At 39.6% G+C, this 13,054-nt stretch overlaps 1 protein-coding gene across 1 annotated transcript; it reads left to right on the top strand.

Moving 5' to 3' along the window:
• The first annotated feature begins 2,083 nt into the window (after nt 1-2,083).
• Nucleotides 2,084-4,761, top strand: LOC125280180 (rano class II histocompatibility antigen, A beta chain-like). The gene is made up of 5 exons (XM_048210524.1): nt 2,084-2,192; nt 2,413-2,679; nt 2,963-3,244; nt 3,332-3,445; nt 3,544-4,761. The coding sequence occupies exons 1-5, from the start codon at nt 2,123-2,125 to the stop codon at nt 3,564-3,566; spliced, it is 756 nt and encodes a 251-aa protein (XP_048066481.1). The 5' UTR covers nt 2,084-2,122; the 3' UTR covers nt 3,567-4,761.
• The last annotated feature ends 8,293 nt before the right edge of the window (nt 4,762-13,054 follow it).

Below are 13,054 nucleotides of genomic sequence, written 5' to 3'. Positions count from 1 at the left end.
GTTTCTAGTGCACAGTCTCCTCAGTGCAAATAATCAGGCGCCGAGTAGATCCTAGGATGAGCGGATTATACTCCCCTCAATACGAGGGTTCATTGCACTCAGCTGAGTTCTGCTCTCCAGGATGCCCGTCTCTACGCGTGGGTTTGAGTTGATTACTGATTACTGCGGTCTTGCAGTCAGTCTTACCTGCTCTCTTCTCTGAAGAATGCATTATGGAGATTCTGTATTCAGACAGGGTTGGCCAAGACTAAGTTTGTCCTACATCAGACCAGGTTGGCCTCCCTGGTAGCATTGGGGGTGACATCGTTCCCCTCTAGTGACTGGCCAGGGCTCCTTTCGGTTCCCTGGCCACATACCCTTTAAGGGACCACTTTTCCTCAGAAAAGTTGGTCCCAGAAGCCTTTAGCGGCCTTGGTTGGCTTTCTATGGTAGGCCTCTTTGATGCTCAGCTTGGGCAGTTGGCCGTAAGGAATGCTGTCACTGACAGCCTTTGTGTTACCCGAGGGTGAGTTGCTATCTGGCATTTCATTCGAAACTGTTTGACGTTTGTCTTGCCATCTTTTGGCATGCATTCAGCTTAAGCATGGCGACCATTTTTACGAACCTTTAACATGTCCGAATCATGTCCTTGATTTGTTTTGTGTGTGTTCATATTGCTAATGTGACACAAGTCAAAAATAGTCTATATAGAGCCTATATAGTATAACCTACATCACCAATAAGATGCGAGTTTGGTCTTTTATATCACTGTACGAGTCCATGCTGTGTTAAGCGTTTTATATGTCCTGATGGCAGGGGAATCTTATGACGTATGAGGGAAACCCTATTACAACACAGCGCCGCGATATAAAGTTAAGGAAACTAAACAACAGAGAGAAATATATGTCTACCTCAGATTTAACATTTGATCTGTACACCAGCATCGGGCAATAACGTTATAATCTTGTTCACTGGAGAGAAAGCTGTAGCCTACACAGGGAAAGTAACCATAAAGACACTGAATTAAACATAAATGCAGCTTTTGTGCCTTTATCAGCTTTTCTGCATTTATACTGGCCCTGATAATCATCACACATTCACTTACTCATGCTCCATTTCTGTAAATCCGTTTAGTCGAATTTGATAGGTTATAGATATAAATATTTTGGAAGTGAAATCTGAAAGGTGAATATAAATGATTGAATTTTTAATAATGAAAATGTGTGTGAAATATTTTTAATTGAAATATTCACAGCTTAAATATACGACCATGTTGAATTTCAGCCCATAAAAATGCAAGCTTTAAAAATACAATGCATCTAAATGCAAGCACAGCTAATGTAATGCATTTTTTTTTTTTTCAATTAGTGCAATTCAACAAGCTTTTTATTTCAAAAACATTTGGCATTAATTTACTTCCATACTCTACCATGTGCCATAACGTGGATCTCATGTACCTCAAACCAATCACATAATAGCCTTGAATTCACTGAAATGCTTTAAAAAGTCAGTTACAACAGTCAATCACTGTTTGCGGATACTATTTAAATGAATGTGTAGTGCTGTAAAATGAAACCTGATGCAAAACTGTATGACTTTCTTTATACACAGTGATTTATTGTGACAGTGATTTATTTGATGCAGAATCCAGTCTAAACTGAATGTCATGCAGTCATTTTCCCCACAAAAGCAATTTATTCAGCATACTGAAACATATGCTCCACTGACATTCATAATTTAAAAAAAAAAAGTTATTGTCTCCTTGCCATTGGCATATTACAGCTCCTTACAATTTGTAGTCATAATGAAAATAAAAAAGAAAGAAATTTGATTCATTTTTGGAAACCTGATTTGTTAATAACCACTAGTTGAAAAGTCACTGTATACTACCTTAGTATGCTATTATAGTTACTAATGTCATACAGTGTGCAGTTACTGAAGGTTGTTTCTTAGGGAAGTTTCTGTAAAAACAAGCAAACAAACAAACAAAACAGTGTTTGTGTTGATAACTGAAAGCAGGATACTACCTAGTAACATCTGATATTTATACGTGGAGTAACTGGTTGGACAGTCATCTTAAAAATCCACCTGACATGAACATAAATCACTGGCAGCAATCAGCTGGGATTCAGTGTAAGTGAAAATGTCATTGCTAAATCACTTGAGTTGTCATCTCATTTTGATATTGTTTGTATTGACTGGAGCAGATTGTGGTAAGTATCAACAATAATTGCATTATCACTAGTAGTAGTAGATGTATAATTATTTAAATTAAATACTGCAGCATTTTTTAAGAAGGGTGACTTGTTTGACAGTCCTCTGAGGATGAATATTCAATATATTACATTAAAGTTCTTCTCTTTTTTTCTTTTATGGTTGACATGTTTATCTGAAAAATAACTGTGATTGTACTGCCTCTACATTCTTTTTCAGCTGATGACTATTACATGAGACGGTCAAGATGCATCTACAGCTCTCCTGATTACAGTGACATGGCATATATTGACAGCTTTTACTTAAATAAATTTCTGTTCACACAGTTCAACAGTACTTTGAGTAAGTTTGTGGGGTTTACTGAAATTGGAATGGGAATTGCTGAGCAATGGAACAATAGCCCATTTGTTCTAACAGAGAGAAATGGGGTTAATTTATGCAAATTTATTATTAAGTCTGAAGACACACCAGCCCGTGTTAAAGTAGGTAAGTGGGTCAAAAACTCTTCTCTGATCTTTACTGTTTCTCATGGACATCTTCTTCTTCTTCTTCTTCTTCTTTTTATTTATTTTTTTAATTTGTTATTTCTACATGAGCATATGCTACTAACTTATGAATGGAAAAATGTTTTAATGTTGCCATTAATGATCAAATCTAGCAACTAAGAATTAAATTATAAAAGCCTATTGGATAAAAATAATCTATATATCTCTGATTTCTTCAAATTTTTGGAAAATGAGTATGTAGGATGTTGCTTTCTTTGATTCAGTGAAACCGAAGGTTAAGCTCAGTTCAGTGACACGGGCTGGTGGCAAACATCTAGCAGTGTTGATGTGCAGCGCATATGAATTTTATCCTCCACACATCAAAGTGTCCTGGCTGAGAGATGGTAAACTGATGACCTCAGATGTGACCTCCACTATGGAGCTGGCTGATGGTGACTGGTACTACCAGATTCACTCTGAGCTGGAGTACACCCCCAAATCTGGAGAGAAGATCTCGTGTATGGTGGAGCATGCTAGCTTCAATAAACCCATGATTTATGACTGGGGTAAGAGGAGATACTCACCCACTGTCATATTATAATTGTGTTTGTGGTCAGCAAAATTTCCCCATGACACGTGATTGTACTCCACAGATCCATCTCTCCCTGAGTCTGAGAGGAATAAAATTGCTATTGGAGCTTCTTGTCTGGTGCTGGGAATGATCATAGCAGCTGCTGTACTCATTTACTACAAGAAGAAAATAACAGGTCAGTGGATATTAGAATAATTCAGAATATTATTAATCGGTGTACATCATCCTTGTACATGCATGCAACTTGTTATTCTTTTTTTTTTTCTTTGACAGGAAGGATCCTAGTACCTCATTAATGATGATAGATTTCTTCACTAAACTTTGATAGCTCACTTGTCAAACTCAGTCACTTGATAAATAATTATACATATCCATTATGACTAAAGGGACTAATAATGAATAATGGACTATGTGTGACAATATCTTTGTGACATGATCACGACATACTAGTATACGGTTATTTATGTTTTCAATGTGCTGTGATCCTGGGGTCCCACCACTCTGCACTTTTTCTATGACTCTCTTATCTGACACACTTAGGGTATATTTACATGACAATGGATGTAGTAAAAATGGGGGGAGAGTGAAATTATTATAAGGGACGGTGCCTTATTAGTACTTGCACTAAGTGCAAATTGTCATAAGCCGTTTATACTATGTTTAAAAAACATGAAATTGTCTTCTTGCAAATAGTGTTATTATACTTAGTGTAAATAGTGGTCAATAATACTACCAGGTATACTTGTTTAAGAACTTAAAAGTGTCTTCGTGGAAGAGTGAAGTAACATCTCAAACTCTGTGAGATCTGTGAAATTTGTTTAGTTTATGTCTCAGTTGTTGAATCTTTTTGTTTTTGTTTAAATGTTTACACATGACATTTGCTGGAAAAAAAACTGTTGAAAGTTATAGGACATTTACATGAGTTAAACTTTAAAAAATACAGTGCATGATTGGTGTCTCTGGGGTTTCAAAACTGGTTTAACATGATTGTTGTAAACATGCAAAACATACAAAAGTTTTTTTATGCGAACTATGAGGAAGTTCCCCATAATTACAACTTCCCCATAATCACAACAATGGCCCCTTTATACAGACTACTTTGTGGTAAAGTGGCACTAATGAACAAAAAACTAGTTATTAACAGTCTGAAGGAACAATGGTAAATTTGACAACTTATTCTCCTCTGACTTTTATTTATTTTATTTTATTTTATTTTAGCAATTGAAGTAAAAGGAAATGCAAAAAATAAATAAATAAATAAAAATCATATTTGCTGTAGGCACATTACACCACTATAGAGACTTGCCCATCTAGCATGACTTCTGCTTCTGAGAACCATGAAAATGTAAAAAAAAAGGTCCATAGTTATGCTGTTTTGATGAGCAATTGTGAACCAAAGGTTTGGTTGCACTACATGCACTTATGCATACTTACCTAAGAAATTAAGTTAATATAAGGTAACTACCGGTGCTACCGGTGTGCTACCGGATATTTTATTCTGAGATTTTTGTAAATGTGGAAACCCAAATCAAATACCATCTAACTACAAAAATATAATGGACCCACTTTATATTAAGTGGCCTTAACTACTATGTACTTACATGTTAAATTAATCATTTGATACAATGCACTTATTGTGTACATACATGTTTTTACATTGTACTTATATTTTAAAAACACCTGCATGTAATTACATCTGTAATTAATTTCTGTAATTACATTTATAATTACACTGTTGACCCATCCCTTACACCTTACCCCTACCCTTAAACCTACCCATACCACCAAACCTGTCCCTAACCTTAACCCGTATCCACCTCAATAGCTGCAAATGTGTTTTGCAATTCAATATGAACCCAATAAGTACATTGTACTTATTTTTTTGATGTAAGTACATAGTAGTTAAGGCCACTTAATATAAAGTGGGACCAATATAATTACCAATTTTCATTTATCCAAACTTTAAAGATTCCCCGTCTATATGCATTTTGTAAGACTTGCGATACAGCTGGTGTAATACTGTTACCTAGAGGTTGTAAATACAACTGACAGGCCTTTGTCTCTAATGAAGCACAAACACTTCTTACACTTCAAAATTTTGTCAGGAAATCAGCTTATACAGTATATTGTTTGTTTTTCTTTTAAAAGTCATTATTTAATTTAAAATTAAACTATGTAGCCATCCAGTTTGCCTTATGTAATAGGAACTGAAGGTGACATGATTGACAGTTTTACATTCCAGCATGATCTCCCAGTTGAAAAAAAAGTACAAACACAACAATGGCAAGGACAAGGCAGAGGTGGTAACAGGGACAGGCAGGGATCAGGGCAGGCGGCAAACAAACACAGTCCAAAGACAGGCAGAGATCAGGGCAGGCAGCAAATGTACAAAGTCCAGGAACAGGCAAAGGTCAGGGCAGGCAACAGAGAATCAAATACGAGGAACAGTCCAATTAAACACAGGTATAACAATCCACAATAAACGCTCAGAAATGATCACAAGGGCAAATCAAGACATGGACGTGTGGGTGCAAGCAAAGAATATACACAAACAAGAAGCGACACTCAATAGAACGTTCCATTGCAGCAGCGGCCCTGCGTTTCCACCATTTTGTGGTGAAAGCGAGTCGGCAATCCACTAGTTTCTATGGCAATATCAGCTGCTTTGTTAAAAAAAAAAAAAAAAAAAAAAAATACATTAAAGCTGAAATCCAACCTGAATGATGACAACACAGAATAAAATACTATCATCATCAATTCCTTTTAACAGTTTATTTTACAGACTTTGTGTTTAAGTCTTCCACTTTTTTCACGGAACATTTGCTCTCTAGAAACCCAGTCAATTTGGGTTAAAATTATTTGAAGTTCAAGTATTAGCATTATAAATACTGAAATTAAAACCAACATATGAAATTAAATTAAGGACATGCATCAGAAAAATTGGGAATGTTGGACAATAAATATATGAATATAACAGCTTGATTTTGCAGTGTTGTCTAATGTCTGTTAGCAAAAGTGTCCAAAAGTGTGAATTATGCGATAACGGACACAGCAATGCAACATGTATTTTCAAGATCATTATGTTTGTAGCGTGATTTATTAAAATGTACAATATAGCAATATTTCAATTCAGACCTATACTATTACTATTACTCCACTAGGTCTGAAATATACTGTTCACTGCAAACATGATGATCTTCAAATTTATTAATTATTAATTTACTATTAATAAATGTGTAAAGTTGCATAAAATGGAAATATTCAATAAATAGGCTAACAACGTTACAGATGGATGAATGGTTGGATTTCCACAACTGTTAAAATAAAACATATATAAGACAAAACAACATTTACTGTAGGAGCCATACAATTTACTGGTGACTTAATTTAAAAAACTGTTCTATTGAACTTCTGATTTTGCCGATTTTGGGTGCAGAAGATGTTAAGGATTCAATGGTCCAGTTGGTATTTTCACCCCATAATGGCGGCCGTGCTACCAGACTGCCATCTAGTGGCTGTTACCCAAAAATTATCAAAGTGTCGCCTCTTGGGTTCTATAGAGTATGCATAGACGTTACTTTCCTGCCGGAACGCGCTCCCTCAGCTGGACTGAGTGGCAAAAGAACCTGCTGCATGGATTTAATAGGGGAAACTGTGAAAACGCGAGTAAAACAAACGAATTACACTAAAAATTGGGCTCGAAAGTGTTCGTTACAACTTGGCAAATCCATGGATATTGACATGCAGCCAGGAGTCACCAGGCGTGACTGGTAGATCCAAACTATAGAATCTAATAAAGGTGTGTGGGGAAGACCAACCCGCCGCATCACAAATATCTTGGAGGGAGGTCCCCGACCATAAAGCACAGGACGATGCCATACTTTGAGTGGAATGGGCCTTAAGTGGCAGAGGTGAAGGCAACTCACGCACCTCGTATGCCTTAGATATGGCCTCTACAATCCACCTGCTGATGGTAGGTTTAGTAGCCGGGCGACCCTTCTTTGGGGGCCCGAAGCATACTAATAACTGATCTGATTGTCTCCAGTTAGCAGTCTTCCTGACATAACACTGGAGGGCTCTGACTGGCTCTGAGTAATTGCAGCCTCTCGCCTTCAGCCAACGAAGGAGGAGGATGAAAGGCCTGGAGGACTGTGGACCTGGCCATGTTGGTGGGTACCTTAGGTACATACCCCGGTCTAGGGTGCAGAATAGCCTTGACGCCACCAGGGGCAAACTCCAAGCATGATGAAGCCACAGAAAGAGCTTGTAAGTCCCCAACTCTTTTGAGGGACGTAATAGCCAACAAAAACATCAGCTTCAATGTGACAATTTTATCAGATGCTGTGTCCAAAGGCTCAAAGGGTGCCAAAGATAACCCTTCTTAAACAATAGTCAGGTCCCAGGAGGGAATTCTGACTTGAGCCGTAGGCCTCATCCTCAAAGCTCCAAGGAGGAAACAGGTTATTAGATGGTGTCTCCCTAAGAATGTACCATCTAAAGGTGCGTGGAAGGCAGATATAGCCGCCACATACACCTTCAGGGTAGATGGTGTCAGACCAGCTGAAAAGCGGTCCTGGAGAAATTCCAGCACTGAAGCCAGCGGGCAGTTAACTGGGTCAATTTGACTTCTCCTACACCATATAGAAAACACTCTCCACTTGAGAGTGTATAGTTTCCTCATGGAGGGAGCTCTAGAGTTAAGTCCCTCGGATCGGCGGTCACGCCGGCGATACCACCTAGGTTTTTTTCTTACCAGTGTGAAAAGAGACTCAAAATACTCCGTCAATGTTGCACATACAATTAAGAGCTATACACCATTTTAATCTGTGGAATATCTTCTTTTATTTGTGTGCTTTTTGCAAAATAAAGAAAACTAACATGATGCAGTGGCATTTCAAAACGTCTCCCTCTGAACGTAGTCCAATCTGATAGTTCTCAGAAAATGAACTATAACTTAGTGAATACTAATCACAAAAAAATTAGACTTGTGTCTAAAGAAACGTTGAAATGTCAGGTTTTAAATCGTGCAAGTCAAATCAAAAACTAAAAATCTCTGTTTTTGTAATCTGTATGAAAAGAGACACAAGTCAGCCGCCCGTGATTCAGCTCATTATCCACTAATGTGGCCACGCCCACGGAGCGAGCGCTATTCAGAGGCAAATTCTGAGGCAATACATGCATACATCATCTCTAATCGTGTATTTATTGTCTTGAAAAGTGTTTATCTGGATGTTATAGCGATATCTGGCCTCTGTTAGTTCCTGGAGAGTCACATGGTTGTTCTTCTTTAGATTAATTTGTGGACTAAAGGTGTACAGAGCGCCCTCTGGCTGCAAGTATGAATTGAAAACACAGTATCCAGCGTTCATAGTGATGACAATAAATATTGAATAAATATTACTCCTCTGTATAGAAAATTGATATAAACATATGAGAATCCATCAATATTTCTCCAAATGTGCATGCTTTTAAGCTAAAAGCCTATATGAAATGCCATAGAGTTAGCATAATTGTTCAGACACTTTGCATCACAGAAATACAATATATTTTAACGTATATAATAGAATACCATTATTTTAAATTGAAATTTGTAATAATATTTCACAGTATTGCTGTTTTTTCTGCATGTTTGATATACACCATGATGAGCTTGAGACATGATCACAGAGGGTTTTTTTCACAGCCTACCTGACTGAAAGAGCTCATTATTTATGCAGGTCATTACAACTCATTATGCGATTCTTTTGTCTTCTCAGGTGTAAATGACCCATTATTCATGATGATTCACGCCTCCATGCATACTGTGTTTTCTTGACAAAAGTGTCTTACAAAATTTAAATCTCTATATTGTTTTACATGAACTAGTAGGCAGCATAATTTTTACATCATTCTAAAGCAAAAACTCTAGTCTACAACCTCCAATACCCAGAAGTCTTGTGAACACAGATTTAATTTATTTTTTTGGCTTTATTTCAGTGACCCCCTGATGATTTATATAGGTAACTACTGCCGTATTGTCTGTTCTGACTAGGACATGGCTGCCTCTGAGGTCTGAGAGAAAATGCCGCAAGGCTAGCCAAACGGCTAACATCTCCTGGCAATTTATGTGCCATGAAAGATGCTTTTCGCTCCACAGACCTTGGGTAGAGCAGCCTTCCTGGACAGGGAGTTAGCATGCTCTTCTTCGCATTCAGCCTCAACCCCAGTCATTTCATATGGTCGAGCACAACATCTCAATGTTGTGCCGCCAATTCTTGAGACTGAGCTAATACCAGCCAGTCGTCTATATAGTTGAGAACTCGAATTCCCTGAAGTCTGAGGGGTGCTAGGGCAGCATCCATGCACTTCCTGAACGTGCAAGGAGAAAGAGCTAGGCCAAACGAAAGGACCCGATATTGGTACGCTATGCCCCCGAAAGTGAACCTCAGGAACTTCCTGTGTTCCGGTAGGATGGAAATGTGGAAATACGCATCCTTTAAGTCTATCGTGACAAACCAGTGATCAGTCTGATTTGACTCACGATGAGAGGCAATGTCAGCATCTTGAACCGAAATCTCCTCAGAGAGCGGTTGATCTAACGCAGATCCATAATAGGACGTAAACCTCCATCTTTCTTCAGAACTATAAAATACCGGCTGTAGAACCCGGTGTTTATCTTTCTTGGGGGGGGGGGGGGGGGGGGGGGGCAGTAGAGACTGAACTTTCTCCTCCATCACTTGTGTCAGCACGGGGTCCACTACCATGTTCAAAACTCTGTTGAACCTGGGAGGAACCTGAAGTCTGTAGCCCTTGCAAATGGTGCGAGTGATCCAGCTTGACACATTGGCTAAATTTTCAGCGTGGATGAACCGCTGAAATGCTGCCACCTGTTTTTCCGACTCCTGAAATCTCTCGAAAACCGTAGAGACGGCGTTGCTGAAGAGACCAGATGGCGACAGCGGGGCATCAAGGAGGAAAGTTCTATCCCTCTCCTTAATGCCTGAGAGGTTCAGCCAGAGGTGCCTCTCCGTTGCCACTGAAGCTGCCATGGAGCGGCCAATGGCACGAGCCGTCTCCTTTGTGGCACGGAGAGATAAATCAGTGGCCCGATGGAGCTCTTTAATATCGTCGGTCTGCACCTCCTCCGCCTCATCCATTTCCCTCAGCAGGTCGGCCTGATAAGCTTGTAAAAGTGCCATTGTGTGTAAACAGGCACCGGCCTGACCTTCTGCCATATACACCTTGCCCACCAATGATGATGTAGTTCGTCATGGTTTGATGGGCAGTGTCGGGGCTTTGAGGGATGAACGCAGCGTAAGGTGACAAATACGCCGCCAGGGTTTCCTCAACCCTGGGCATCGTCCCATAACCGTTCTGTCTGAGCCCCGTCCAGAGATGAATAATGATGTACAGGTGGGGCTCGAAAAGCCTAGATGAATACGGCTTATTCCAGGATCTCACCACTTCAGTGTAGAGATCCTGGAAGAACGGCAAGCCCCAACGTGGAGGTTGCTGTGCTGACTGGAGGAAGCGTTCATCAAGCTTGCTTTTACTACACTCCTTCCTGTCTCTTGGCCGGCCAATTGATGTTTAATTTCACCACGGCCCAAGAAACAACCTCCACAAGCTCCTCATACTGTGGTGATTGGGCTGGAGAGTCACCCAAATCACTCATATCACAGTCAATACTGAGAACATCCACCTCCTCAGAGGCAGATGAAATCAGCATTAACGGCTCACACAGGGCGGAAGAAGCCACGGAGCGGGCTTCCGGATCCTGGTGTTGAGCACTGGGCCCAGCAGTTGAGGGCTGAGAAAGCCTTTTTATTCCCTCTAAAAACGCTCCACTCCCGGCTGGCCTTGTTCTCTGAAAGTGGCCAGTTTGGTGTTCCCTGCGGCTCAGGTCCCAAGGAGCACAAGCTCCTCATACTGTGGTGATTGGGCTGGAGAGTCACCCAAATCACTCATATCACAGTCAATACCGAGAACATCCACCTCCGCTGAGAAAGGGCCGCAGCCGTCTCAACCCCCGCCGCCAGGTCCATCTGCGAACCCCACGACTGCAGACACCGAGCTGCCTCAGCAGCCGCGGGACCTGAGCCGCAGGGAACGCCAAACTGGCCGCTTTCAGAGAACAAGGCCAGCCGGGAGCGGAGCGTTTTTAGAGGGAATGCTTCACATGATGGGCAATCAGCATTCTCAAAGGCTGATCATGCATGCTCCGCTCCCATGCAGTACACACAAAATTCATGTGCATCTCCCTCCGTAATGAAACACTGGCAGGGAGGAATGCACGGTCTGAAATTTTTGCTGACTGCCTTCACTCGCCATTTCTAAGATATATAATTTTTTTTTGTTTTCCTACGGGACAAACAACACCAAATAAGATGGACAGAGACACAGAACGCTTGCTGAAGATCAGAAAGCTGAAACAGCTGTGTTTGACAGCCCTTTTATAGCTTCCGCGTTCCACCAGGCATACGTCACGGGATGACGTTGCACCTATCACAATTGGACTAGTTGTACACGTCTTCAGGAGCGCTTACGCTGAAGGGAATCCCCAAAGCGTTGCCATGGCGACACAGCACGAGTTCCCTCAAAAGGGAACTGCCTGTGAATATTTTATATAACTACAACATAGGTAGGTTTAAATCAGCGTAATCACTTACATCAATGTTATACATATCGTCATATTGTCCAGCCCTAAAACATATATAGTTTTATAGTATAGTTTTGTAAGTGTTTATTTAAAAACAAACCAATTATGCAGAAGATGGAAAATATTTAATTGATGAGTTGTCAATGTCAACATAATATATAACAATACAATATATACGGTATGATTTTACCTCAAAATCTAACAATTTGACACAAAATACTGCAAATCCATGTTTATCTGCCTGGAGTCCAGCTGTTTCTGTGAAATTCAGTGATCCATTTGCTTCTTTTTTATGTAGTTTTCGGCAGTTTTTAAATATATACCTCAGGTTTTGTGTCTAAGCTATTTGTACAGTCAATCAAAAAGCTCTTTTCCGTTTTGGATGTGTTTTGTGTGTTTTTCGCTGCCGCTCAGTCTTTTGCCACTTAGTGGGTGTGACCGCAGTCATAACGGTCGACGGTGACGTCACATGCTCTTTGGTGCAAGTGTCTTTTATGTGTGAGTGAGCGATTGTATAATGGGTAGCAGGTGCAGGGTGATCAGTCCACGGTATGAGGGTAGATGGGAAATGGAGTCCAAATGATTTGTGTAATCCAGGATGGAGTGCCCTCTGGTGGCAATGACGGACACTCTCACTGGTGATCAAGTACACAAGTATGTACACAAGTACATTTGTAGTGCATTCTTGTTTTTTGTGCTAAATAAAATTGTAAAAGTTATACACTATAAATACACTAATTGAAGTATATTTCTACTTCAGTGCATTTAAAAAGTATACTAAATACCACTTATACTTAAATCTAATTTAAGCGCGTTGTAATAAAGGGTAACACTTTACAATAAGGTTCATTAGTTAACATTAGTTAACTGTATTAGTTAACATGGACAAATAATGAACCACTTATACAGCAATTCTTAATCTTTGTTCATGTTAATTTCAACATTTAATAATAAATTATTAAAATCTTGTTAACATTAGTTAATGCTCTGTGAACTAACATGAACAAACATTGAACAACTGTATTTTCATTGACTAACGTTAACGAAGATTGGTAAATACAGTAACAAATGTATTGTTTGTATTGTACTCATGGTTAGTTCATGTTAGTTAATACATTAACTAATGTTTAACTAATGAACCTTATT

The sequence above is a fragment of the Megalobrama amblycephala genome, linkage group LG12, assembly GCF_018812025.1.
Source record: "Megalobrama amblycephala isolate DHTTF-2021 linkage group LG12, ASM1881202v1, whole genome shotgun sequence".
In the NCBI taxonomy this organism is placed as follows: Eukaryota; Metazoa; Chordata; class Actinopteri; order Cypriniformes; family Xenocyprididae; genus Megalobrama; species Megalobrama amblycephala.
This window is presented reverse-complemented; position numbering and strand designations above follow the sequence as displayed.

What these genes read in the sequence shown, in the direction of transcription:
- LOC125280180 (XM_048210524.1), top strand. Translation starts at nt 2,123, where the DNA reads ATGTCATTGCTAAATCACTTGAGTTGTCATCTCATTTTGATATTGTTT. An exon ending in ATTGACTGGAGCAGATTGTG is followed by an intron (nt 2,193 to 2,412) that starts GTAAGTATCAAC and finishes ATTCTTTTTCAG; the next exon opens with CTGATGACTATTACATGAGA. An exon ending in ACCCATGATTTATGACTGGG is followed by an intron (nt 3,245 to 3,331) that starts GTAAGAGGAGAT and finishes TGTACTCCACAG; the next exon opens with ATCCATCTCTCCCTGAGTCT.